The sequence below is a fragment of the Anabrus simplex genome, chromosome 5 (genome assembly GCF_040414725.1).
Source record: "Anabrus simplex isolate iqAnaSimp1 chromosome 5, ASM4041472v1, whole genome shotgun sequence".
Classification (NCBI taxonomy): Eukaryota; Metazoa; Arthropoda; class Insecta; order Orthoptera; family Tettigoniidae; genus Anabrus; species Anabrus simplex.
The window spans coordinates 29,015,132-29,043,045 of NC_090269.1; the positions used below are offsets into that span (position 1 = coordinate 29,015,132).

At 37.4% G+C, this 27,914-nt stretch overlaps 1 protein-coding gene across 1 annotated transcript in view; it reads right to left on the reverse strand.

Annotated features, from left to right (window-relative positions):
• Nucleotides 1-2,806: 2,806 nt before the first annotated feature.
• LOC136874335 (peptidoglycan-recognition protein 3) overlaps nt 2,807-27,914 on the reverse strand; it is a 31,380-nt gene continuing 6,272 nt past the window's right edge. Inside the window, exons 2-3 of the mRNA XM_067147975.2 lie at nt 19,605-19,814; nt 2,807-3,487 (exon numbers count right to left, since the gene is read on the reverse strand). Coding sequence (XP_067004076.2) covers nt 2,943-3,487; nt 19,605-19,814 — 755 coding nt within the window. The 3' untranslated portion in view covers nt 2,807-2,942. The remainder of the gene's footprint in view (nt 3,488-19,604; nt 19,815-27,914) is intronic.

Genomic DNA, 27,914 nt, shown 5'->3' on the forward strand with positions numbered 1-27,914 from the left:
GATTGTCTATTTTTTCATAAATTGATGCAGCACGTTGACATATTGTGCAATCGGTTACAAAAATGCAAAACATATTCAGTCCAAATAAAACAGGCTATTTCTGACTTTGTAAAGTGTCTAACACAACAACGTGAAGAAATAGATACACCTGCACGTGATCTTACAGGCTACAATAATTCTGATAAAAGACGTTGAGTAAATGACTCAAGTACTATTGCAGTGAACGAAGTCTGACCAGGTGCATGATAGGTTTGCTTTTACAGGATATTCTAAAGCTGCAAAACTGTTGTACTCATTCATTTGAAAAATTCTCCACCAACTTTCCAGAAAGTGTTTTAAACTCTACTGTGTTACACTATCCGATGTCACAGAAAGAAAGGCTAAAGACAGAATTAGAAGTGATTTCAGGGGCATAGCCAAGTGGGAGAGAGGTTTACTGGTGGTTAGAACTCTCTCCCCCATGGAAATTTTTACAAAAATAAAATAAAGAAAAACTGACAGTAAACAATAAACTAAATAAACATTCAGAGACATGATTGTAGAACCAACAGATCAGTTGAATATATTTTCTAAGAACGGCATAACAGTGTATTGATTCTTTGAGTGATAGTGCGATAGCAATCCTGATAAACTGGAATTCAGGATCTGAACTGGATGACAGCGATGATAATGAATGATCTCTACTTTCTGTCAGTAATTCAGGTAAAGATACATACCCAATTATAATGATAAAGCCAGGCTGAGTGGCTCAGATGGTTGAGGCACTGGCCTTCTGGTCCCAACTTGACAGGTTCGATCCTGACTCAGACCGGTGGTATTTGAAGGTGCTCAAATATGGCAGCCTCATGTCAGTATATTTACTGGCACATAAAAGAACTCATGTGGGGCAAAATTCTGGCACCTCAGCATCTTCAAAAACCATGCAAAAAGTAAGTATTGGGACTTCAAATAAATAACATTAATTATTATTTTTAATGATAATAGCAATATGCCTCTCTGTTTACCCAAATATTTTGAACTATATCACACAAAGTCAAAATTTCACTAATTGTACTGTAGAAAAAGGATTACCTTTTCCCCATCATATATTGTCTTTTAGATAGCATATTAATGTAATTATTTTACAATCTGCTTTAAATTGCACTGACAGAGATAGATCTTATGGCGACGATGGAACAAGAAATGACTAGGAGTGGGAAGGAAGCGACCGTGGACAGCATTTGCCTGGTGTGAAAACGGGAAACAATGGAAAACCATCCTCAAGGCTGCCAACAGTTGGGTTCAAACCCACTATCTCCCAAATGCAAGCTGACATCATATTAATACTAGTGTGACAATTTTAGTTGTGAATATGAAAAACTTAATTATAGTACTTGCATGATTTGAAATAAATGGAAAAAATAAAAAGCTCAAAAACATGATAAAAACACTGAGTGGCCAAAAGTCATGGAAAGACTCTGAATGTGATGTTAATAAAGAGTTGCTCCTCTGCGAGCCCTCAGAATGGCAGAAATATGGCGAGGCATCAACTCTACAAGGTGTTGAAATCATTCTGGAGGGATCTGGACCCACACACCCTGTACTGCTACCCACAGTTGGTCTGGTGTAGTTGGTGCAGGGTTCATGAAGTGTACACCAGTATCAACAGCATCCCATAAATATTCGATTGGATTAAGAGCGGGCGATCTGGAGGACCAATCCATGGTCGTAACTTCACTGGAGTGCTCCTCCAGCCACTTGCGTGCCACCACAGAGCGGTGACATGGTGCATTGTCCTGCTGAAACATGGCATCTCCATCAGGGTACTCTAGTGCCAGAAAGGAATTAAAATGGTCTGAAAGAATGTCCACATAACATGCACCACTCAGTGCTCCCTGCAGCCGAACAATAGGGCCTAATTGCAACCATGAGAAGGCTGCCCCGACCATAACTGAGCCACCTCCCACCTGGACACAACCTTCTTAACACACAGGATCCATAGCTTCATGGGACATACGCCACACTCTCATGCGCCCATCAGCTCGATACAACTGGAACCAGGATTCATCGGACAATACCACAGGTCTTGTGGCATATATGGAATAGCCTATTCTTAAATGTTTTCCAAGAACTTGGAAATTTATTGAACATTTCCCTTGATGAATTATTCTGACCCCTTGTTCCCCATCCTATAAACGAATGTTAGCCGGCCCTGTGGTGTAGGGGTAGCGTACCTGCCTCTTACCTGGAGTCCCTGGGTTCGATTCCCGGCCAGGTCAGGGATTACAATTGAGGAGCTATCTGACGGTCAGATAGTGGCCCCAGTCTAGAATGCCAAGAATAACAGCTGAGAGGATTAGTTGTACTGACCACACAACACCTCGTACTTTGCAGACTTCAGGCTGAGCAATGGTCGTTTGGTAGGCCTTGGCCCTTCGGGGCTGTTATGCCATGGGGTTTGGTTTGGTATAAATGAATATTTGCCTCAATTTGTTGTCCTGAATTGCTACTTTATCTTCATTTTTCCTACTTTCAAAAACTCCACTCACGTTTATTCGCTTACAGCAGTTTGCACGTTACAAATATGCCAATGTCAAATGTGTTAACAAAATTCTAAATTTTATAATACAATTTCTATCCTAATTTAAAGGCGGAAGATCATTTGTCTGCTGTTCTTATTTAATAAAAAAGACACCTAATATATTCAAAACATGTATAAATTTTAATTTTTTCAGGTACTGTATAATAATAAACTCTCTCCGAAAACCGTAAAAGAGTAGTTAGTGGGACGTAAAACAAATAACATTATTATTAATAATAAACTCAGTTGTGTTTTGCTTATTTATTTATACATTTCAGTCAATATTAACAAAATTACCTGTTTTTCTTTTCTTAATATTAGAAAAATACTTCTCAAAACTTTCAACAACTGTACTGTATAAAACAAGCACTTTTAAATTCTTTCAGGTTAATGTTTCTTTCTTAATCCAACAGTTTTGTACACAACCTTTTGGCCATGAGTTAACAACTTTCAAGAGATTCTTACTTGGCTCATCTGTGAACTTTCCATGTCCAACTGCCATAAGTTTATAATTATGAGCTACCTTTCTTATAGTCATTCCTCTGTGCATGAGCTCCTGCAGTGCAACAAGCTGAGTTGGCAACAGTTCACTGTTGTTATAGTTACCCAAGAAACAAACACCAAGGAAACTCTTCTTCCTGCTAGCTTGAAAGAAAGAAGCTAGATCCCACCCTCTACCTTCATAAACTATACCATCACCTCCAATTAGGAAGTTCCAGCCAATTTGTGGCTCATGTAAGCCATTTATATGCAGTTGTTCCATTTCCTCCAGAAGACTAATACACTCTGTCGAATTGTAGCATGTTTTCCCACTTGTATCACCAACTCCTACGAGAGAGACAGGCTTATACAAACGAAGCATTCTTTGATGTGGAGGTGCCCAAACATCTTTAGGTACAATCACAAGATCAGGAAGAGTCAAGTTATCTGTAAGTAAGGAATAATTAAAACTTAGAATGCTTTGAAACAATTAACTAAATATTAAAACACTCTTAAATATTCAAAAATGAAATCTTTAACACACCTTCAGAGTGAGCATTTTAACTACTACTCTCCATCAAACCTTAGAAATTATATTATTTAGGGAACAAAAGGGTAAATTTCAGCTATGAAAAGGGCTATTCTGGAGATTTATTCGATATGAACTTGAGGTAAACATTTATGATAGGACATATTTCCAGCCCTGAGGCATTTTCCCATATACTGTAATAACAGTTACACATACTATCACAGGTCCTCACCCACACAGGTGATCATTATACGGGGATAACCATGTTTCAACCCCAAATGTAAATCAATAACACTGGCTCCACACATAAACATAAATTGTAAAGAAACCAACAACCTTATTCTCATAAATATAGGTCAGAAGAATACAAACCTTCAATTATTTTTAAAATAATTTGCATTCTGCCAGAGTGGTTTCCATTTATTAATATAGTAGAGTGATTTTAAACTTTTTAAAAGTTGTTTTTAAATCCTTTTTTTTTTTAATGATTTGCTTTACATTGCATCGACACAGATAGATCTTATGGTGGCGATGGAATAGGAAAGAGCTAAAAGTGGAAAGGAAGCAGCTGTGGCCTTAATTAAGGTGTGATCCCAGCATTTGTCTGGTGTGAAAATGGAAAACCAAGGAAAACCATCTTCAGGCTGCTGACAGTGCGAAGTTATTTTGCTATAGTTACTCAACTATAATATTGCCTGTTGGTGAGACAACGCTTAACAAAAAGAGAAATATTTAACCAGAAGGACATAGACCGATGCATAAGAAGAAAATAGAGAAAAGAATTCACTACAATTTTGTACCATGTTCTAATGAATGATAAGTTGCTTCCAGAAGATGACAACAACTGATCCTTTAAAGGGCAGCCATGGAAATGCTCTTTATCAGAGTACTGGAGATCTCAAAATCACAGCAGATGTTAGAAAATCTTGATGCTATAGCATCCCCTGGACCGATCATCATTCTATTACATGTATTTTTTCTAGCGTGTACATTTCCTTTAAATAAGGGGTTGTTGGTTCATAAATGTTTCTTTCTCCTGGTTCACATGTTATGGCTGGTTAAAGCTGATTTCAAACTGCCTGGCAAGATCCCATATACTGTAAAAGCCCTTCTCTGAACCAACAGAAGTAGGGAATGATTTCTATTCATCTAGTGCTTTTTTGTACAGTTATTCCAAATTCTTCTTCATGGATGACATATTGAACTCCCTAAAATACTTCAGCTAACACATGACAGATTGTACAGAGGACTTTACAACAGGATCAGAAGCCAAGGACATTCGACAATGTTTCAACCTCATTATGGCAACGCCAATTATAGTTATTTTCCAGACTTAAATCCAGCACAGACCATATTGCCGCCACATTGTAGTATTTCACAGCCATGAGGCAAAAATGTATAAATATAGGAGAAGGTTTTGAACAATTTTGAAAAATGTTGTAAATAGTCTAACAAGGAAGATAGACAGGAAAATTAAAATGTATGGACATACTAGGTGATGGAATATTATGGTATGAAAGAAAGAAAGAAAGAAAGAAAGAAAGAAAGAAAGGAAGAAGAAGAAGAATAAGAAGAAGAAGTCAGACAGGAAGCTGGATTATCTCCCCTTCTATTCAACTCTGTGTTCTTGACAAGTTGATTAGAGAGTGGCACCAAAAAATTCAAGAAATAAGCGGTGTAAGACTGGGATGCAAGAATACAGGAATTGGAATTGACTGTTTAGCCTTTGCGGATGACACTGTGGTCCTGTCAGTCAACAGAGGAGGCATGGAACCAAATTGTCCAATTCCAGGAAGAACGGATCTCCTTGGAGAAGACACAAATACATGGCCAACATCAGAACAGCAGATAAGAGACAGTTAAGAGAGAAGTATTCAGAAAGTGGGGAAATTCAAATATCTGTGAGAGTAGATAGAAACAAGCTGTCAGAAAGAGAGGCAGTGTTATCAAAAATCAACAAGATGAGCTTGGCATATAAACTAACTATGAATACTTACAACAAGAAGATCTCAATCAATGTAAAACTTGGACACTACCAGACAGTGATCTGCCCGGAGGCTTTATATGCAGCTGAATGTCTGAACCTGATCAAAACAGGATAGGTCAAGAAGTTGGAACTAGTGGAGAGAAAGATTCTGAGAGAAATACTGGGACCCCAAAAAACAGAGGATGGATCACAAAGAAAGAGAGGAAACCAAGAATTATACCTTCAGATGCAAAAGATTTCAGATACCATCCAGAAGAGGAGAGCCATGTTCTTTGGACATATTATCTACAGAATAAACCCGGGAGGACTGACCAATCAGATATAATAACGTTTTTTTTAGACCAGGATAACTACGGTGCACTGGCATCAGGAGGTGAAGAAGGACCTGGAAGAAATGGGAATACAATGAAAAGAACCAGCAACGGGGATGCTTACAATCAACACCACGAAGAGTTTTCAAGAAAAAGTTAGATCCCGTACCCAAGCACCGTGGACAGAGAAAGGAGGAGATTGCAGAGTGAAAGGATGAAGGAGTTCTGGATGAGGATCAAAGCCCAGAAACAGAAAAGCTGAATTTGAATTAACATGGTCTATAGTCAGCCAAGATGAAAGAAGAAGAAGAAGAAGAATGTTATTGATTTTATGACCCACTAACTTCTTTTACAGTTTTTGGAAATGCTGAGGTGCCAGAATTTTGTACTGCAGGAGTTTTTTAATGTCCTAATAAATCTAGCAATACTAGGCTGATGTACTTGAGTTCCTCACAGTCTAGCTTAAGTAAGTAACGAGTGCAGACGTGCTGGGTTGAGTGTGCCGGTAGTGCGAGAGGGGAGTGTTAGAGGAAAGTGCAAGAGAGAAGCAAAGAGTGTTGAGGAAGATGACTGGTGTGGAACAATATAGGGTAGTTATAGGAAGATGGCAGGGAAGAAAGAAGAAGCAAAAAATGTAGGAAGCAAAATGTAAGTGGGAATGAAGGGGGAGATAATACTGGTAGAAACGGTGATTATGGTAATGCTAGTTATGGGGGCAGTAGAAGTGAATCCCAGGCCGATCTAGTGGAAGCATGAGTTGGGAAGATGTGAAAGTAAATAGGAAGGTGGTAAAAGAGGTGGTAGAAGAAGTTTGCCCATTTGAGCAAATTAAAAATATGATACAGGAGCAAACGAAGGAGTTCGATAATATAAAGGAATGGTTCCAGGAAAAAACAGATGATACAACAATCAAAGTGGGAAACAACGGGAAAGAAATTGCATCACTAAGAGAGAAAATAAGAAAGTTAGAAGAGGAAGTGTCGAAGCTGAAATCAGAAGTAGAGGCCAGTAGTCCAGATCGAAGAAATAAATGCTTATTTATATATGGTGTTCCGAAGGATAAGAGAGAGGACAAAGCGAATACAGTTTATAAAGTGGTGGAGCTAAAATGAAAATTAATTTTAGCAAAGTTGATATAGACGATGCGGAAAGGATAGGTAAAATGCAGGGTAACAGGCCTATAAAAGTGAAATTGTTATCTACTTTGATGACTGAAATAGTGATCAGAAATGGGGGTAACATTCAGAACGAAAAAATTTGGATTAACCCTTTCATTCCCACATTATGAATTCAGCTGTGGAAAATTTTTAATTCAGTATTTTCTGTATTAATACAATGCACTAAACACAAACATTTGTTGTTTAATATTTTTTATCAAATAATTTATTTTTTACATCATGTTGTTCAGGAACAACAATGGGACTCGACGGTCAAATGAAAAGGGAAATACAATACTAACACAACAGATGGAAACTATAAAAAATCTGGAATAATATACACATTATTTGGTGAAATTTTCACTCTTAATCATACTAAGTACAAAAATGAAAATAATAATGAAAAATAAAATACATACATTATGAAACAATTACATCCGAAATAAAGACCCCAATGTTTTTTCAACATGCAACGACTACTTCTTGTGATAGTCACTGAAGCAATTCTTTTTTGCTGTCAAGCACAAATGAACACCACATTTTCTGCACATGATATGTGCAAAGCCCTTCGGGCAAAGTTTGCACCGGCCTTGCTTCACATCATATTCTGGCCAATGGCCAACATTGTCATATCTGACATCAGCAATTGGATTTCTTGAGACTTGCACCTTTCTCTTCTTTGGATTCTTCTCACTACTGCTGGGTCTCCCTTTCCTTTTCGCATCGACTTTCCCACTCTTTGTCAGGCCTGTTGATATATCAGCCTGAAATTGCATCAGAGAGTACTCACACTTTTTCCCTAGTTGCTCTTGATGTCGCCTGTACAACAGCCAGCTGTTTACGACTGCTACCCCTAGACACCAGAATACCAGTCGCATATACCACTTCTTCGATCGTATGTCAATTCTATAAAGCTCCAGAAGCATGTCAGCTTTATCGACCCCTCCCATGAATGTGTTGTACTCTTTTACAACAAATGGTCGATCCACCTCCACAGTCTTCTTTTCTGTAGCACACCACCTCTTACATTTCGATTCAGGCTCTATGGCAGCATATGATGATATGAAATTGATGGCTTTCCGATCGAACCACCGAATCAGGGAAAGGTTAGACTTGGTTTCAACTCTCCAGTCTTTACTACCACGCCCCATTTTCTTCAGATCTTGCTCATTTGCCAAAGGACATTTTCCCATTCTATCCTGTCTAATTGTCCCAACACAGAGTATACCTCTAGCTTTTAGTGCTACTGCAAGTTGCAGGGATGAGAACCAGTTATCAAAGAAAACTTTGAAATTTTGTCCTTCGGGTAAATCTTGACAAAGTGCCATTACGATGTCCCCAGAAAAACCAAGTCCGAAATCACCACAGGTGCCTTTGCCCACATAAGGACGAAAATTATACATAATTCCAGATGAACCTGCTCGCATGAAAATTTTGAACCCCCATTTGTGGGGTTTGTTTCGAATACATTGTTTCAAGTAGCTGCGACCTTTGAATGGCACAATCTGTTCGTCGACAGAATTGTATTCTTCGACTGGAATTGCATTCATACCTTGAAGAAGAGTGTCAAGCAATGGCCTTATTTTAAATAATTTATCGTGTTCTGGGTGAGTGCTTGGTTTTTGTTTAGTGTTATCCACTATATGAAAATATTTCATAAGTTTTAGAAACCTATTTCGACTCATTATATCTGCAACAGGAGAGTATCTACATGATGAAGACCAGTACATTTTGGTAGCTGCCATTTTTACAATTCCCATATGGAGCAAAATCCCCAGAAGCTGCTCAGTTTCAACCTCAGTACAGTTGAGTACCTCTCCATCTTTTTGATGAGCATACAAATTGCTTTGAATACAGATTTCTTTTATAATATCATTTGTAATAAAAGTTTTAAAATACATTAGAGGAGTTTCCAAATTTGTTGGAGACGGGGGTAAATAATTGCCCCATGTGGTGTTTGGAGGTTCAAAATCTACTTTTTTGAATCTCCACTCATCTTTACGTTTAATTGTTTTGTTGGGGACACTGTTTGTTATTTCTGCACTTATTGTCTTAGACAATGAAGCACCACTGGATAAATTTGAAGTTATAGTAGTCCCTGGTGAAGACGAATTTACATCAGATACACTGCAGGTAGTTATTTCAGGGTTAAATGGCAGAGACTGCTGTGAATGAACTTCACTAATGGTATCGACATTCTGAGCTTTGTCAGTACCACACACTTTATCACATATACGGAAGAGCTCATCATCATCAATATCATCTGAGAAATCACTAATTTCTGATAAATTTCCATCATTTACACCATCAACAAGCTCATGAATTTCCTCAATAGTCATATTTTCTAAATCCAAATGTTCCATTGTAAAACTGTCTTTAGCTTACCAAAAGTTATAAACATACACAAGCTTTCGTAGTTTTAGCCTATAATTGAAACCCATCTAGTAGTCCAGTAATAGTACCACCTGAAATAAAGTAAATGGAATACTTGTGAGAATTGAATCTCCACTTTTCACTCATTTTATCAATCTAAACAGCCAAATATAGTATTATTTGGATCTTGACAATTACTAACCTTGTAGTCCCAATGTTGTTCATGGACAACACACATGTTTATTGAGGTGTATTATCAATTCATAAACTATTTAGTTGATAATTACTATATCACAGCAATAATGCAGGCATAACCTTCACCAAAGTAACAAAGAAATAACAATTCACTGCTGAAATAACAATCAAAAGATTATAAATACACTACACAAACAGCCATCCCTAGACAGCAACTTAACCTGAGATCCAAGTCAAAGAGATTAATACATCTGAAGTAGATTCACGCACCACCAAGTGGCAAAATACCATACTAGAAGCTTGTTGTCCCTCAACAACAAGGGTATTTCAAGGATTGATAAACATAATACTGTACATAACAGCTTTAAATACGATGTTGTCTAGGAACAACACTGGGAATGAAAGGGTTAAGAGGTACATGGGAAGTGAAGAGATCAGGAATTTAAAAGTTCTCAAGAAACATTTAGTGAGGGACAGACACCAAGGATTGAAAGCTTACATTAGGGACCAGCAATTAGTAGTGACTAGTAGCAGATGGATAAGATTCTGGTCATTGACAAACTTACTGGAACTAGAAGAAAGGATTCAGCAGGATGAAGTTATTGGGGCGAGAGTGGAAGAAAGGCTCGAAGTGGGAAACCATGCCAGAGAAGATGGACATTGTGAAAGGGGAAGAACAGGAACCAGTGAGGTCATGGAAACTGCTTTAGAGGAGAGACAGAGAGGTGATCACTGTGATGGAGTGGTCATACATATTGATAAAGATAGCTCAGTGGTTAATAGGGAGAGAATGGAATCGTCTAGGGAAGCAGACAGGAACATAATCAGTGAAACAAGTAAAGAGGTTGGCTGGGAAGGCTGTTTAAATAAAATGGAGAAGTACCACAAAGGTCTGAGAGAGATAAAGTACTTAGTAAAGGGGAGGCTTTGAAGAGAGGGAGAAGCACGAGTCTAAAAGATCTGTGGGGAAAGAAGCATAAAAAGGAGGAGGGTATATTAACGAGAAGTAGAAAGTTAAGAAAAAAATTATTGGTTATAGAATGTCCCAGTGAGCTAGTGGCTCAAGGAGGGAAGATAGTTAGTAGATGTAAGAGTAAAGGCATGTAGTATTAGCAAGTGAGCTAGGTAATAATTAGTTTGCTAAGCCTAATGTGATTAAAGTGTGATTGTGTATTGTGATAACTATTTTGGTATGTATAGTGTAATTAAAGAGTGATTGTGAATTGTGCAGGTTAGAGAGACGATAAATAAGAGTAAGCAAGTTTGTGGTGAAATTGTTTATAAGGGGGAGAGGATTTAATGTGGAGTGTGAATAGTGAAAAATGGCTGCTATATTCTATGTATATTATAGAAAGTGGAGAGTGGATGTAACTGGAGTGGTGGGAGGAATTAATATGTGTTTATGATTTTAAAAAAATGATGGTTAGAAAGATGTGGAATAAGAGATTGAATTGGTGCTATATAGTAAAGGAATAGAAGGGTTGAAATTAATGAGATTATGGTTGGTATATGTTTGAATGGCAAGATGTTTATTGATGTTTTAATGTATCTAATTGTGGCTGTAAGGTGGATGGAGTTTGATGTGAAATATAAGTGAAATAAAGAGCGTTTTGAGGAAGAGGCTGATGTGGTGGGATGTAAAGAATGTTGGATTGAAAGAGAGAGGAAAAGTGAGGTTGTGAAGCTTAGCTGGAATGTTTGCGTTTGGTAAGAATTGATGGCATATTTCTAATTTAATGTGGAAAGGGGCTTGCAAGTTAAATGAGAGTAAGTATGAAAATAAGATGTGATTATGGTTGGTATATGTATGTAGGGTAAGATGATTATTGCTGCATTATTATTTGTAAAGAATGTGATGGCTAGAAAGATGTGGAATAAGAGGTTGAGTTGGTGGTATATAGTAAGCGAATTGAAGGGTCAAAATCAATATGATTGGACGAGTTGGCCGTGTGATTAGAGGCGTGCAGCTGTGAGCTTGCATCCGGGAGACAGTGGGTTCGAATCCCACTGTCGGCAGCCCTGAAGATGGTTTTCTGTGGTTTCCCATTTTCACACCAGGCAAATGCTGGGGCTTTCTTCCAACTCCTAAGCTTTTCCTATCCCATCATCACCATAAGACCTACCTGTGTCGGTGCGAAGTAAAGCCACTAGCAAAAAAAAAAAAAAAAAAAATATATCAATACGAGATTATGGTTGGTATATGTATGAATGGTGAGATGATTATTGCTGCTCTATTGTATGTAAGTGTGGTTGTAAGGTCATTGGGTCTGGTCTGAGAGTACGGTATTGTTAAAAAGCTAAATTAGGTAGGTGCTGGAGTTTGTTTTGGGGTTGTGGCGGGTATATGGTAAATTGGAATGAAGAATGTTAAGGGTGATTATGTTTATAATAAAAAAATAAAAAATGTTAATATGATGAGAGTGAAGAGTGAGTAAGTTACTGGTGAAAATAATATAAGAAAGTTAGTGAAATATGAAGATGAAATGTGATAGGAGTAGTGATGGCTAAGAGTGAGTAAGTTACTGGAGGATTTGTAGTGTTGTCTGTAAGTGATTAATGTGGTTGAGATAAGAGTGATTAAGTTATACATATGATACGGTAATTGGTGAAAGAATAAGATGAGGTGGTATAATTTAATTTGGAAGATGATTGTGATGCTGTGGTATGTATGGAGAGTTTGTAAATACGTTCTTAATATGTCTAATAGTTAGGTATCTTGATTATGTATGGTTGGCAAGTTAATATATTTGGAGTTTTAATTAGGTTAGGGCGCTTAGTAAATAGGAAGTAGTGCATATTACAAATGAAACGTAAGGAGAATGTGGCACACCAGCACAGCAGATGATGTAATGCTAAAGCTGGGTTTGCAACCTGAGTAGGTCAGCAGAGGGGTCAGCGTACAGTCTGGATTGTGCTAGGTTGAGAGCCCAGCTGGAAGAGATATGAATGTTTTTAAACGACATGTGCTGACTGAAAATGTTCTTTTATTTTACCCCTTTTATTATTTTATTATTCTGTTGCTGTTTTGCCATGGCCATTGGATCACCGATAAGGAGTTGATCATGGGCCATATGACAGTGTTTGTTGTGCCAGATTGCCGTTAATTTTATTTTACTTTATTTTATGTATTCTGTTAATTGGTCATTGCATGTAAGTATAGTTTGGTACTACTGATAGGTTTTTCTGTGTATTGCTTAGGCTATTTCAGATTTGAACTATGTATTGGGCACAAGCCTGTGAGGTTCAATAAATCCTATGCTGCACATGTTACTTGAGTACCTTCATATATCACCGGATGGGCCAGGATCGAACCTGCCAGGTTGGGCTTATAAGGCCAGCGTTCTCTGCCCGATGGGAAAATCTTACTTAAAATATGTATATTAATTTACAATAACAATTAATGATAATTTAAAAATTGAATGAAAATTGAGAATTATATCTGCTTGAGAAAATACTCTAAGATAATAAGGAAAAATGATGGGTGGGCAGGAAATGTTATACAATGCAAGGGAAAGTTGAATAATTGATAAAGTGATGTTTGAAAAATAGAAGAGTTAGCGGAGAAAAGGTGAAATACCTCAACAGGAACTTTAGGTTGTTTAAATTGGTAATAAAAAAGGAGGTTGTGAAAATTCATGCAAATTTTATTTCATGAAAGAAAATAAAGTTTTATACATAGGGAGAGGAGCAAGAAAGGGGACACACAGTAGGACAAACACAATGGCAGGTCGGTGTGCAAAGAGGGAGGACAGTAAGAGTAAACAAGGACAAACATAAGAACATGAAAGGACAAGGACAATCTCCACATCTTCAAATTGATGGGCTTTCTCTTCATCAGTCCCAGTTCTTCTACAACCATCTCTTCTCAGCCCCCAATGAGGTCATTTCTGCTGATGCATTTCTTGTGCTTGAGACATGTTAGGAAATACTTTCTCTTAATTATCAGAGTTCTGCATTCTGTTCTTGCACATATCTTTGAAATACAAGACAAACAGGTATAAATCCTATCCTTACCCCTTCTTAGTCACCAGCAACTTCAAGTTCAATCAATCACTACTGATCTGCATTTAGGGCAGTCACCCAGGTGGAAGATTTCCTATCTGTTGTTTTCCCAGACTTTTCTTAAATGATTGCAAAGAAATTTGAAATTTACTAACATCTCCCTTGGAAAGTTATTCCAATCCCTAAATCCCCTTCCTATAAGCAAATAATTTCCTCAATTTGTCCTCTTGAATTCCAACTTCATCTTCATATTGTGATCTTTCCTACTTTCAACTCACCACTCAATTTACTTGTCTACTAATGTCATTTTACGCCATCTCTCTATTGACAACTCAGAACAGACCACTTAGTCGAGCAGCTCGTCTTCTTTCTCCCAAGTCCTCCTAGTAATGTTACTCTTATGTCGGAAATCAAGTAATCCTGGTGAGGGTCCCATACACTGGGTCTTACCAGAGACTTATATTCCCTCTCCTTTACATCCTTACTACAACCCCTAATTCCCCACATAACCATGTGCATTTATGTGATTGCCCCAATGAAGATCTTAACTTATAATAACACATCGGTACTTACAATGATCCCCATAGGGAACATTCACCCCATCAGCACAGTAATTAAAACTGAGAGGACTTTTCCTACTTGTGAAACTCACAACCTGACTTTTAACCCCGTTTATCACTATTTACCATTGTCTGCTGTCCATCTCACAACATTATCAAAGTCATTTTGCAGTTGGTCACAATCTTGTAACTTATTTATTACTCTATACAGAATAACATCATCCACAAAAAGCCTCATCTTTGATTCAACTTCTTTACTCATATTATGTATATATTGAAACAGGAACGCCCGTACTTCAATTTGTCGGAGAGCATGGATAACGTCAAGGCATGTACGGCTCATGCTTAGAGAGTATGAGAGAAGGGTAGTGAAATAAATTTATGATTAAAGTGGAACTTGCAGTTTATTCAAGAGATAAGCAAAGGAATTATATCACCTTTTACAGATGTATTGTGAGATTGCCTTTGAAGGTGTGGAGGAGACATTCTGCGGCGTCGTCTTTCATCGTCAGCGACGTCCCGCGTCGTTGGTGTTGTCTCAGCACTGGATGTTGACAGCAACTCGAACCTGAGGCAGATCGTGCAGTGTGAAATAGTTGTTAAGGAGCGGAGAAATGAAAAACTTCCGCACAGAACATCAAGGGAATCTGGTGCAATACTTTTCTACCGCACTGCGAATTAAGGCGAAGCATTTTTTAATAGTTTCCGCAGCAAATGGTGTTGGACGCACTTTTGAAACAAAGATGAAATCAAAGTCACAGTTCCATGAGAATAATGCAGTAGGCACTTGAAATAATAAATAATGAAAGCAATCTGGAACCTTCCGAGATGCAATAATTAAGCACTTCACTCAATCTCAAAAAAATTAATTAAAATCTTTGGATACAGTCTCTGCACTGTATGCAATGAGTACAGCACGCACACTCTCGTTGAAATAAATTAGAGCTTCTACGAAAATATAAAGAAACAGTTTATGTCGTAATTTCTCAGAGGCAAGGTTATCACTGAGGCATAATTTTAGACAGTTTTTTGAGGGGAATTGACATAGTCTTTGAATGAAATGAAGATTGGCACAGTTTATGCTAGCAAATATTAACACTGTTTTCTTGCGGAGTGATAGACACAGTCTTTAAGGGAAAAAAAGTAGGCACTGTTCTTTACAAAATAACGTGATACTGTTCGTAAAAGAATTGTTCAGTTGCTAGGGCACAATTTTACGAGATAGCTTAACACGGTAGAGGAAACAACTACAGCACAGTTTCAAACGTACAGTCTCTTTAAATTCACAATCCACAAACGAAATACAATTGCACAGCTCTTCAGACTGATAGAAACAAAAATAAGCTTTCGTTCACTCGCAAAGTCAAAGTCCAAGGAGAAGGCTTTCAATGCGAACACTTTCGAACCCATGTACTCATCCGGACGGAGTAATGAACTGTATAGCGAGGCGACGATGTGCTTGCTCGCACACGCACTCACCGCATACTGCTTTACTCAAGGACCAAGGACCACGGGGAATGTTTTCATTCCCCTCCCCGAAGGGGAGGTGCGGGCCACCTAGAAGGTTACGCCTTCACTCTGGCCAGGAGATTTGGTGGGTTTGGGGATTTGTAGGAGTTGGATGGGAAAAAGAAATGGTGATGCATGTTGAGGTTGTGCTGAGGGTTTGGCCTCTTGGCTAAGGGGTGCAGCTCTGATCTCGTGCTTTTTATTGAGAATTTTTTATATGAGTTACAATATTGAGTTACATTGAGTGACATATATGCTTTACAATTCGGTTTACAAGTACATATAGTGGTGATACAGATTGCCAGTTAGACATGAATTTGGTAGGGGGTAGAGTTGGGATGTGAGGAAATGGAGGGTTGTTGTAATGTTGGTGATGGACGTGGCTAGAAGGCGGAGAAGATCTATGGTAGGAGGAAGTTGGTTTGGGGAATGGGTGGGTGATGGGCGACGTTGAGGGTTGTTGGGAAGGGAGCGGGAGTGTTGTACTCTGTGGTGCTGGCTGTGCTGTGCTGGTTGCATCTCCTTGGTTGGTAGGGGGTTACTGATGGCTGAGTGGTGAGGGGCTTTGGGAAGTGATGGGTATTGACATTATTGGGCAGGGGTGGGTTGCCGTGGTGGTGATGGTGGAAGTATGAGGAGGGGCGTAGGCCGAGGTAGTGATGGTGGTAGTAGTATAAGTAGTTGCTGTGGATGATAGGGAGGTGGGAAGCGGTAGGGGCTCATGGACTGTTTTAGGTTGATATTCATAAACGGCAGGGAGAGTGTTGGGATTATCAACCATTTGTTGGAGAATGTAATCAGGGGTTGTTACCACTGTATATCGTCTGTTGCCGATCTCTGCTCCGCGGGCTTCCAGGGCTTCTTTATCCTCTCTGTCAGGTAGATATGCCAGGACCTGTGTTGAGGGCCGGGAGGTTGCTCGATCCATGAGTCGGCGCACATCGTGGACTCGGTAGCCGGACTTGCGAAGTATTGTCCGGATGGAGTGTTCTGTGACTGCGGTGTCCACACCTGTTATGAGACAAGTGTACATGGTTTTTTGGGGAGGCGACAGCCAACTAGGCTTCTGCCTATTTATGCTTTCTTGGGCCGACTGAATTGCAATTAGAGGTGAGGGCACCCCAGCCGAAAAAATACAGGTGTGTTTGGTTGATCCCTAGTTTGGTGAGAGATGACCTTTACTCAAGGCTGGCGACTCCCTTTTATTGCCGAAGGTCGGACGGTGTGGTTGCGCATGTGGGCGTCTAGAAAAATTTATATCTCGGCCATCCTTCCGTCGATTTACATGAAATTTTGGCTAGCAGCATTTATTGTTCAAGCCTACAAGGTGACATTCTCGAAATTATGATATTACATTCCATTCATGATGAAATGCCATAGAACAAGAGAGAACCTTCGGTGTGACATCACTTGGCCTTGGCTGGCTTTCTGGAGCAGTACTAGTTTGCATGCTGTCTTCCACAATGCCTGCGCGCTCGGCGCTCATTTTGAATGCATACAGTCGGGTGTTAGCAAGTTCCTCTCAAGAAATACATGAACGTGAATGCTCGCAGGGCATTCCCGTTTCAATATATAAGCAAACATAAAGGTCCTTGAGGAATTCCCCTCTTAATTATTACAGGGTCTGCCTACGCTAATTCTCTGAGATCTACTTTCCAGAAATATAGCCACCCATTCAGTCACCCTTTTGTCTAGTTCAATTGCACTTACTTTTTCCAGTAGTCTCCCATAATCTACCCTATCATTCGTGACAGTCCGCTTGACCTCCTGAATCCAAGATATGTGCTATATCTTGCTGGAATCCTACAAGTTGAGCTTCAGTGGAATAACCTTTCCTAAACCCAAACTGCCTTCTATCAAACCAGTTATTAATTTTGCAAACATGTTGAATATAATCAGAAAGAGTGTTTTCCCAAAGCTTACATGCAATGTATGTCAAACTGATTGGCCTGTAATTTTCAGCTTTGTGTCTATCACCCTTTCCTTTATGCACAGGGGCTACTATAGCAACTCTCCATTCATTTGGTATAGCTCCTTCATGCAAAAAATAATCAAATAAGTACTTCACATATAGTACAATATCCCAACCCATTGGTCAGTTTGCTTTGTCATGAAAGATATGTAGCAAATTTGACCATATCATCAGACTGACAATATGGAACACATCCATTTCAAAAAAAAAAATCTTCAAAATGATACTATATCTTTTGTGTTGGTTAGAGTATAAGTCATGTTATAACAGGTTCTTGTAGTACAAGTCACTGATTTAATTTCCAGCAGTTATCAGAAGGAAACTATTATTAAAAACTGAAAATACAATTTTCTGAAATATGTTGATGTAAGCCTATTTACTTCAAACGAGCTATAATTAATATTGTCTCTGTTTTAAAACTTCAAATTTATGTCCTGAAATGCAGCTACCTACTCTTTATTCCTGGCATGAAAGATTTATAAATGATGTAATATTCATATATGACAATGACATCACAAACATGCAGCACTGTCACCCACTGCCACTGATTTAAATCTGTGAATGGCAAAAGTAAAAGCAGCCGTGACTATCACAAGTCTTACTACATCAGACAAGCACTGATTGAGAAATATCATAACATAAAAATTAAAAGACAGTAATTTCATGTTAGAAACTAGAAACATTCAGCTTGGACATATGCAGACAAAAACAAAAACAAGAGTAACTATAGTCGGGGCCACCATTTTAGGTGGGTCAGAGAAATTACACTGTTGCCAAGGTTGTAACTGAGCACATCATTTCGGAGCACGAGGCAGTTTCTTCTCTCCCAAGCTACTGATGTTACCTCCTACAATGTTGCAAAACAAATTACTATATACTACAAGCTTCAGGAAAGACTGCTAATTTCAGTGGTATAATTATTTTCCACATAAACAAATTAAAATAATTATTAAGAATAAAAATCTGAACAAGTAAATTTAAATCTGTTAAATCATGTAATGAAATTTTCAGTAAGCGGCCTCAGTTTTCTTTCTTCAGTCAATAAAATGCTGTAGGAAAAATGTAGAAAATCGTCTGACTTAATTTTTTATCTGAAACATGTTTCCATGGGTCTTTTAATTTTCTTAGAAAATGCCCCGGAAAGTGGCCATATAAATGTTGCTAGCCGAGATCATTTGGGTTGCGCACGCCAGCGCAGGGCACAGGGCATGGTAAGTACTTTTGGGTTATGTATTAATCTGTATCAGTTTTATTTAAATATTTTCATTTGTTTACAGCTTACAATATAACTTTAAATACTTGAATGCAATTTATTGGACTACATAAAATAGAAAAGAGGACTACTTTAAAGAATACGTGGACCTGGAGCAGACCGGCTTCGACTAGACAACACTGCACAGTCAGTGTTGCCAATCCGTGCTCAGAGGTAAAAAAATCTCGACCATTTGTCGCTTCACCATTCCCATATCTGACAACAGCGCAGCTTTCTTCACCCGCCTAATTCAGTGGCCACAGGTTTAGATATGAATGTATGACAATTATTTACTCATTTGCAGACGCTTGGCACATCAATGGTCAGCAGTCTTGTATACTTCTTTAAAAATAGTCTGCTAAACTAACTGGGTTATTGTGATTTCTGTGACAGTATGTGCAACTGTGATTATTTAATTGTAGAGTCATGGTAGGTGTCCAGGATTTAAACATAAGGAGCTAGTGAACATATAAAAACCTGGGGAGGGGAAGGAAAAAATCACACAATAACCACCATCGTTACCAAGATTCATACCTTGGATCTGCAACTGATGCAGTTACCCAAACAGATGCAACATCTGTCTATGACAATGGATAGAACAAGCTTATTTAAGCTCTGTTATTTCTTAGGTATTTTTAAATACCAGTGCACAATTATTTTACCTAAATATACTGGTATTTATGATCATGGTCATTTTCCCTCTTTCCCGTTCATTACCTGTGTCAGGATTATCTCCTTTGTTCCATATCAATACAGTAGGGTCTGTAGTCAAGAGCACTAGTCTTGTGAGCAGCAGCACAAACAAGAGAGAAGTAGCCATGCACATCAGCCACAGCATACAGCCATAACGCACCTCTTGTGGAGGACTCATTCTACCAGTTGAGCTCAGAACAACATTGTCTTGTAGAGGTTTAAATGCCTCCTGTTCTAAGAACATAACACAAGAGTAACAATGAATATCTCTGAGAATGATCATACAAACGTTCATTAATCAGTTATACTCTTGATTTGCAGTCATAAATTTTGACCCAGAGCAAATTGTTATCAAAACAAACAAAAAACTTTTTTTAAAGTGACAAATAACCACCTGTTACAAACAAGAAAGGGAAAAAATTCAACAGAAATAACATGCATTCAGGAAGACTTAACACTACTGTATACAAAACAAACAAACAAACAAACAAACAAACACACAAATAAACAAACAAGAACACAAACAAATAAAATAAATATAAAACATCCCTCATACTTACATCTATCAGACTAGTTCTCTCCACTGACAAATCTGTTGTGGAGGGTTGAATGTATGCCTACTCCTTAGTGCTACAGCAATTTTAGGATCTTGGTTCCTCTTCAGGACGTTAGCTCAAGCTTCATGACCTTCAGCATTTTACTCCAATTTATTGCCTTCTTAAATCATCCTCCACATAATAATACTTTCTAAGGTTGAAAATTTTGTTTGCTCAGTGTCTGTATGTCTTTGGAACCACCTGCCATTCCCTCTACATATCCATTTACAGTTTAGACACGATATTAGGATGATCATAGAAAGATCAATTCATTATTTGTCCTTATTTTACATTGCTCCCATTCATTTCTCTTTTAGGTCTTACTCAGTTTTTCTATCACATTCTCCACCATTCTTACTTCTGTTTGGAAAACAATCTCATTCATTCATTCATTCATTCATTCATTCTAAGGACATGTAATCTGAGCACTTTCAACATGAGTACACAAATCTTATTGCCTGCTGCAATCCTAGTTCTTTAATTTTATCATCATTCCATTACCCATGATCCCCAACATTTGAACTTTTACACCTATCATAATTGGTCTCATTTAACTATATCGTATGTATTTCCCATCCTGAGTTACACTTCTCCTTGCAAAGAATAGATACCGGCGCCTGTTTCTCCTTCTTGATTATTCCCTTGTTACAGAGAATTGTGGTATTCCTCAGCAGTCTTCAAGAATGATCCTCATATTATTATGCAAGTTCTCCATTAAGTAGCTTACTGAATGGCCAATGACACACTTGATCTAATCACACTATTGTAATGGAGGTCTTCCAGGTATCTGGTATTGAAGACAGAATGAATAGTCTCTTTTCTACTTATAGTTCCTTTAAAAAAGACATGTTAGTTCTACGTTCTATCCATTGAATTTTGTGCATTCTTCTCCAGTACCACATTTTGAACATGAAGTCTTTCTTTTTTTTTTTTTTTTTTTTTTTTTTTTTTTGTACTGAAAGTCCATGTTTCAGCTCTATAAAAGAAGATGGAAAAGATAAGTGTTCAGACTGGAAATACCTTCACCAAGATTAAAAAGGAGTGATCTGTGCAGTTAGGAGTAATTTCCAGCATTACCTTCTTTGCCATTATAATAATGCACCTGATCTCTTTGGTACGATTTCCATTGTTTGTGACAGTTGAACCAAGGCATGTATATACAGATACAGTTTATAAACCTTCAGTGATTCATCTGCCAACAAGTCATTTTTGTTTTCTAGTGGTTGATCTCCCTACTAGAGCTACAATATATACCTTCAGCTCTTTTGAGAAGTATGGCTAGTTTGTTCTCATTAACAGCAATGAAGGTAGTGTCACAGGTCTTGACCATGTCCACTCTTAACTCTTCAGTCCATCCCTCCATTGCAGATCTCGCCACACATTCTCCATAAATATTGTACAGAAAAGGAGAAAGAAAACATCCTTGTTGAACTCTCTTTTTGTAGCTTGAACTCCCCAGAGTTCATGTTATTTATTCTTGCACTAGCTGTCTTATCCTCATAGAGTTGTTCCTCCAGATCCTTCAGTCTTCATAATAGCATCAGCAGAAGCAAGATTTTGAAATATGTTATGTGGCCAAGGGAAAATTCAGATCCGCTGTACTACACCACAACTATTAGGAAACTTAAACACAGGACTAGGAGAGCCCTCAACAGAAAAATAATAACAATGCATGCCAAGCAGAGTATAGAAGTTTGGTGAAGCTTTTGCTAGCAGAAAAGAAAATGGCTGAAGAGAAATATCTTGACAATATCCTAAACAAAAACTGAAATTCCTGGAACCTTTTTAAAAATATATACAAAGATTGAAGTGAGAGAACAAGTCAGTTCCTTCTCTTTGTGTAGGAGGGGATTTATTGGCGACAACAGATATAGATAAAGCGGAAGCATTAAATAAGCACTATGGAAAGGTTTTTAATTCGGCAGCACAGTTATTCAGGGACAATTTTCCAAAAACGAATAACGATTTCCAAATTAAAGATTTATTATTGCGTAAAGGTCTTTCTAAACTCAGAAGAAGTAAATCTTGTGGCCAGATTCTATTTCCGGAGAGGCACTTAAACTCGGGGTGAAGCGATCCTACTATATTAAATAAGAATCTTTAATATATCACTGAATAAGACAAAGGTTCCAGAAGATTGGAAATCGGTCATTATAGTTCCTATTCACAAAGAAGGTGACAAGAGCTACTTGAATAACCAAAGACCGGTAAGTTTGACGTCAATCGTATGCAAACAAATGGAGCAATTAATAGTAGATTATTCGAGGTTAAAATGGGACTCTTCTGGAATGCTATTTAAGGGGAAGCATGGTTTTAGGGAAGGCTTCTCCTGCAAAGTCAGCTCTGTTCCATATGACAAGATATATCGGATAAGCTCAACAGTGGGTCAAGAATTGATGCAATAGTAATTGATTTTGCTAAGGCATTCGATCTTGAGCCACATGACATTCTCCTTAATAAGTTAGTCCGTATGGGTATTGACATCAGAGTTGTGAAATGGATATGAGAACTCCTCAATGGAAGAACTCAGAGGGTGCACGTGTGAGAAACACTATCTTCTCCAATAAGTGTTACGTCTGGTGTGGCTCAGGGTAGCATTATTGGGCCAATTCAGTTCATACTTTTCATGAATGATATGCCAAATTCAATAAAATTGGAAGTGCGCCTCTTTGCCGATGATTGTGTCATATACCAGGAGATAAAGACAGAGGAGGATAAACTATTGCTTCAGCAAGATTTAGATACGATTGAAAGATGGGCACGTGAAAATCAAATGAAAATCCACAGCGGAAAAAGCAAGAAATTGTGTTTCAGTAAAAAGAAAATGACAGGAAAGAGGGATTACAAAATTAAAGGGGAAAGTGTTGTTGAAGTTGATAGTTGTAAGTACTTAGGTGTTACTATTAGAAGAGCAAGTGGAAAATGTAGTTAAGAAATTCTGGAGATCGTTACACTTTATTATGCAGAATCTCAAGAAAGCTAGTTCGGGTGCCAAAAGTAAAGCTTATAAATGCTTGGTAGGACCAATTCTCAAATATTGATCTGTGTGCTGGGATCCATACAGGGTAGGTTTAATAAATTCCCTAGAAAAAGTTCAAAGAAGATCGATGCGTTTTGTAACCGGGAATAGGAGGAATACCATTAATTGGGAAAGTCTTGAATTTAGAAGAACTGGAGTTCACCTGTGGGTCTTTATGAGAGCTATGTGGGAAGGGCTGCCGGGAGTAGTATTAGGAATAGGTTGAAACCTCTCTCATACTTATCAAGAAATGATCATACAAAGGTGAACAAATGAGAGTATCCTCCTAATTCAATACATCATATATTCCATCATTAGACGGAGTAATTACCTAATTTGGCAACTTTTATTTTGAGATTGCAATAAAGGTTAGTTTTCTTGCCTGCCTAGATGGCATTTCCATTACAAGATATTAGAATCATTCTGAACTGATGGTTTTCACTTTACAAAGGTGAAAAAATGAACCAAAATAAAGGTTGCCAAATTAGGTTATTACTCCGTCTAATGATGGAATGTATGATGTATTGAATTAGGAAGATACACTCATTTTTTCACCTTTGTAAAGTGAAAACCATCAATACGGAATGATTCTAATATCTTTTAAATGATCATAAGCATAAAATTAGGGTCAGAAACCAGCATTCGGATGTGGGCAAGTTTTCCTTCGTAAACAGGACCATAAGGGATTGGAATAAATTGCCTGCAGCAGTCTTGATAGATTCCCTTCTAGTATCAAGTCAGTTAAGAAGACCATTAGTGCCAGTGTAGAGTGAAAAGCAAAAGTTGTAAATTACAGACACTGAAATTGTGATTTTCTGCTAGGTTTAAATTGTGAAACTAGGAATTTTTCTTGTGGTATTCTCTTTCCAGGCAATTGCTTGTTGTACTCATGTTGTTGTAGTAGCAGTTGTTGTTGTTGTTGTTGTTGGGTAATTACCTATGTTTTTAACTTTACTTTATTATCACTTGTAATGTTAAGCTAGTAGTAAGCTCAACCTATAGTATTGTAAGCCGTAGTGTTAAGTACTGGAAATAATTAAGTTGTGTGTGAATTTGTATATGATGATGCTGGATTTAGAAAGTTAAACTAGTAATATTTCTTGTAATATTTTCTTTCCATGGAATTGCTAGTTGCCCTAGTCTTGTTGTTTGTTTGTTTGTTGGGTAATTATGTTAACTTTATTATTACACTACTCTAAGTGGCCATTGCCACCAGGATATTTCTCATTTGCAATGTATTTGTTAATAATTTATAATAATAATAATAAAAATCCAATCACATATTAGGAACCTCCATCACCCCATATTAAGCACCACCCCATATTAAGAATCCAATTTCAATCATTTAAAAAAAATTGCATTATAATTAGAAATGTGTAGTTTATGAATTTGAATTACACTCTGCAATGTAGAGAAATAGTTACACAACCAATCTATACTATAAACAAAAAAGGTACCCTATATTAGGCTACTTTCCTCTACTTCAGGTTCTTGATAGTCATTTATGTGTGTGATCAGCACACTGAAAGCCAGACCTGCATTCCGATTGTTGTCATGACCTGATAAGTTTAAGATAGGTGCTAATACATGGTTAGTGTGAACTGTATGAACAAATGGGATTACACTATTATCATGGTAAAATGATGTTTTATGTTCTGATGCTGCTTTACTTTACTTCACTTTGTAAAGAAGAGTTCTACTAATGACTCTGCAAACAAATTTGTGAAAAAATATTGTTTTGTCACCCCAGTAGCATGCAAACAATGTCAGATGGACAAGTCTCATCCTGAAGCAAAATCAAAGAAACTTCCTCATTTCTTCAGGAGTAGTATCAATCCATTCCTGGTCACAAATGTTACATTTCGATATAGTTATTTATTATTTTTCTTCTTAAAATATAAATAATAGAGGAAACAAGGTCATAAATTATTATTTAATTTTATTGTATGCAACCGTGGAGATATGGCTGGTGCATGCTCATATAGGGGTTTGTGAGGACATCTTTACTGCTACACTGTTACGGACTCTGCCCAAGTGAAAGCCTCTTCCCGCACCCTTCCTCCCCGCGAAACCGTCCACCAGCGCGCTTCCTCCTTACATCTCAATCCCCACACCAACACAATATCCTCGGATGGAAGCTCGAGGGTCTGTACCTTATCTTCAACCTGAAGACGTTTACCAGTGAAATGTGAGCTGAAAGTCAGTCACCTAAGTTTGATAACTTATTGCAGAACAGTCTTCCTTATTAATGAAAATTTACAGTTTTACAATGAAATGTAATTCTCATAGCATTATCGAATCCAATATTTGACTTCAAATCTCGAGAGAAAATAAGAAACCCTTTTTGTTTTCTAGGGAGGACACCGTCCGAGAGTCCGGGAGACCTCTGACCTAGACAAGTGTGTTTTTGCTACAAGGACGACACACTTGACGCCATGCCACGGTTGTGCACCACAATAACTGCAGAATTATCAAATAACAATGTAGATTTTATATGAAGACGACAAAATTGGAAATATTAACCAAGACATTACGATCCAACTTTTCATTTGTGTTATTGTACATCTTTACAGTTTTAACTTTTAAGCCCCCCCCCCTCCTTTTCCTATACTGGTAAGGTATTTACAAAAATATGTGATTTTAACATGTATAGCTGAAGAAGAGAATCCATATATTCTCAAAACATATACCATCTATTCTTGAGTGTATAATGAATTAAATTAATTAATTGATTTGGTACAAAATTGACTAGGCCAATGCACCAATATAACTAGTTAATATGATTAAGTCAATATGCACCTACCACTGGCCAATATGGTCAAGATTATATATATAAAATAACTTGTCCTGACTGACTGACTGACTGACTGATTGACTGACTGACTGATTCATCATTGCCAAGCCAAAACTACTGGACATAAAGGAATGAAATTTTGGGGACACATTCATATTACAATGTAGGTGGTCGCTAAGGGAGGATTTTTGGATATTCCGTCGCTAAAGGGGTGAAAAGGGGGGTGAATTTTTAAAGTGTATCTCAAAACTTCAAAAGTTTACAGATGTAAAAATTGGTATTTAGAATATCCTTTGAAAATAAAGAAGCATGTATTTTTTGTTTTTGGAAAATCCCAACAGGAGGTGTGAAAGAGGGTGAAAAAAGGGTTAAATGCCTTTAATGCGGATACTTACATCTCAGAAAATGAAGATATTACAGACCTGAAAATTCGTATTCGGGATCTCCTTTAAAAGAAAAGGAACACGTATATTTTTGTTTTTGGAAAATCCAATTAATGTGGTTTGAAAAGGATGGTGAATTTTTAATATGAGGATATCGATATGTCAAAAACATGAAAGTTTACAGACGTAAAAATTGGTATGTGGAATTTCCTTTAAAAATAAAGAAACATATACTTTTTTGTTTTTGGAAAATCCCATTAAGGGGGGTGAAAATGGAGGAAAAGTGAATGAACACCTTTTATGAGGAGACTTATATCTCAAAAACTGAAGATGTTATGGACATGAAAATTGGAATCTCCTTTGAAAGTAAAGAAACCCGTACTTTTGTGCTTTTGGATAATCCGATGAATAGGGGATGAACAGGAATGACAAGTGGGGTGAATTTTTAAAAAGACTCTATCTGCGAATTATCTAAGGCAAGTAACATATTACAGATTTGAAAACTGGTAATTGGAATTTCCTGTAAAAGTAAAAAAACAAATATTTTTCTCGGACAATCCACTTAAGGGGAATTGATAAAGGGGGTGAATTTTTAAAATTATCTACAGTATATCTCAAAAACTTAACATGTTGCAGACGTGAAAATTGGTATTTGCAATCTCCTTTAAAAATAAGGAAATACGTATTATTTTGTTTTCAGAAAAACCCTTAACAGGGGGGTGAAAGAATTGAAAAATTAGTTGAATGATTTGTATTGAATATATATACCAAAAAATCCAAAGATGTTACAAACATGAAAACTAGTATTTGGAATAAAGAAACACGCATTTTTTTGGTGGGGGGAAATCAATTTCGTAGTGGGCGGGGAGAGAAAACGGAGATGAATTCCTTTTACGAGGATGCATATATCTCAAAAACTGAAGATGTTACAGTCATCATCTTCGTATATGAAGCTCTTTTAAAGAAATGGGTACTGTTTATTTTTGGAAAATTCACTTAAATGGGGAGTGTGATAGGAAGTTAACAAAATTGAATTCTTTTTCCGGAGAAACATATCTCAAAACTGAAGGTTACGGACGTGGAAATTGGTATTTGGAGTCTCCTTGATAAATAAAGAAACACGCATGTTTTGGGTGGGGTGAAACCATCTTTACGGGCAGGGTGGAGTGAAAAAGGAGTTGAATTCTTTTCATGAGGAAACTTATATCTCAAAAACTGAAGATGTTAAAGATGTGAACATTGGTATTTGGAATCTCCTTTAAAAATAATGAAACACCCACTTTTGGGGAGGGGGAAATCAGCTTAATGGGTAGGAAGGGGGTGAAAAAGGAGTTGAATTCTATGAGGATAATTATGTCTCAAAAACAGAAGATGTTACAGATGTGAAAATTAGTATTTTTGAATCTCCTTTAAAAATAAAGAAACATGCATTTGTTTTTTCAGAAAATCTACGTAAAGGGTGTGGGGTTGGAAATAAGTAAATAAGGAGCTGAAATATGTTAATGAGGATACTTTACTTAAAAACAGAAGCTGTTACAGACG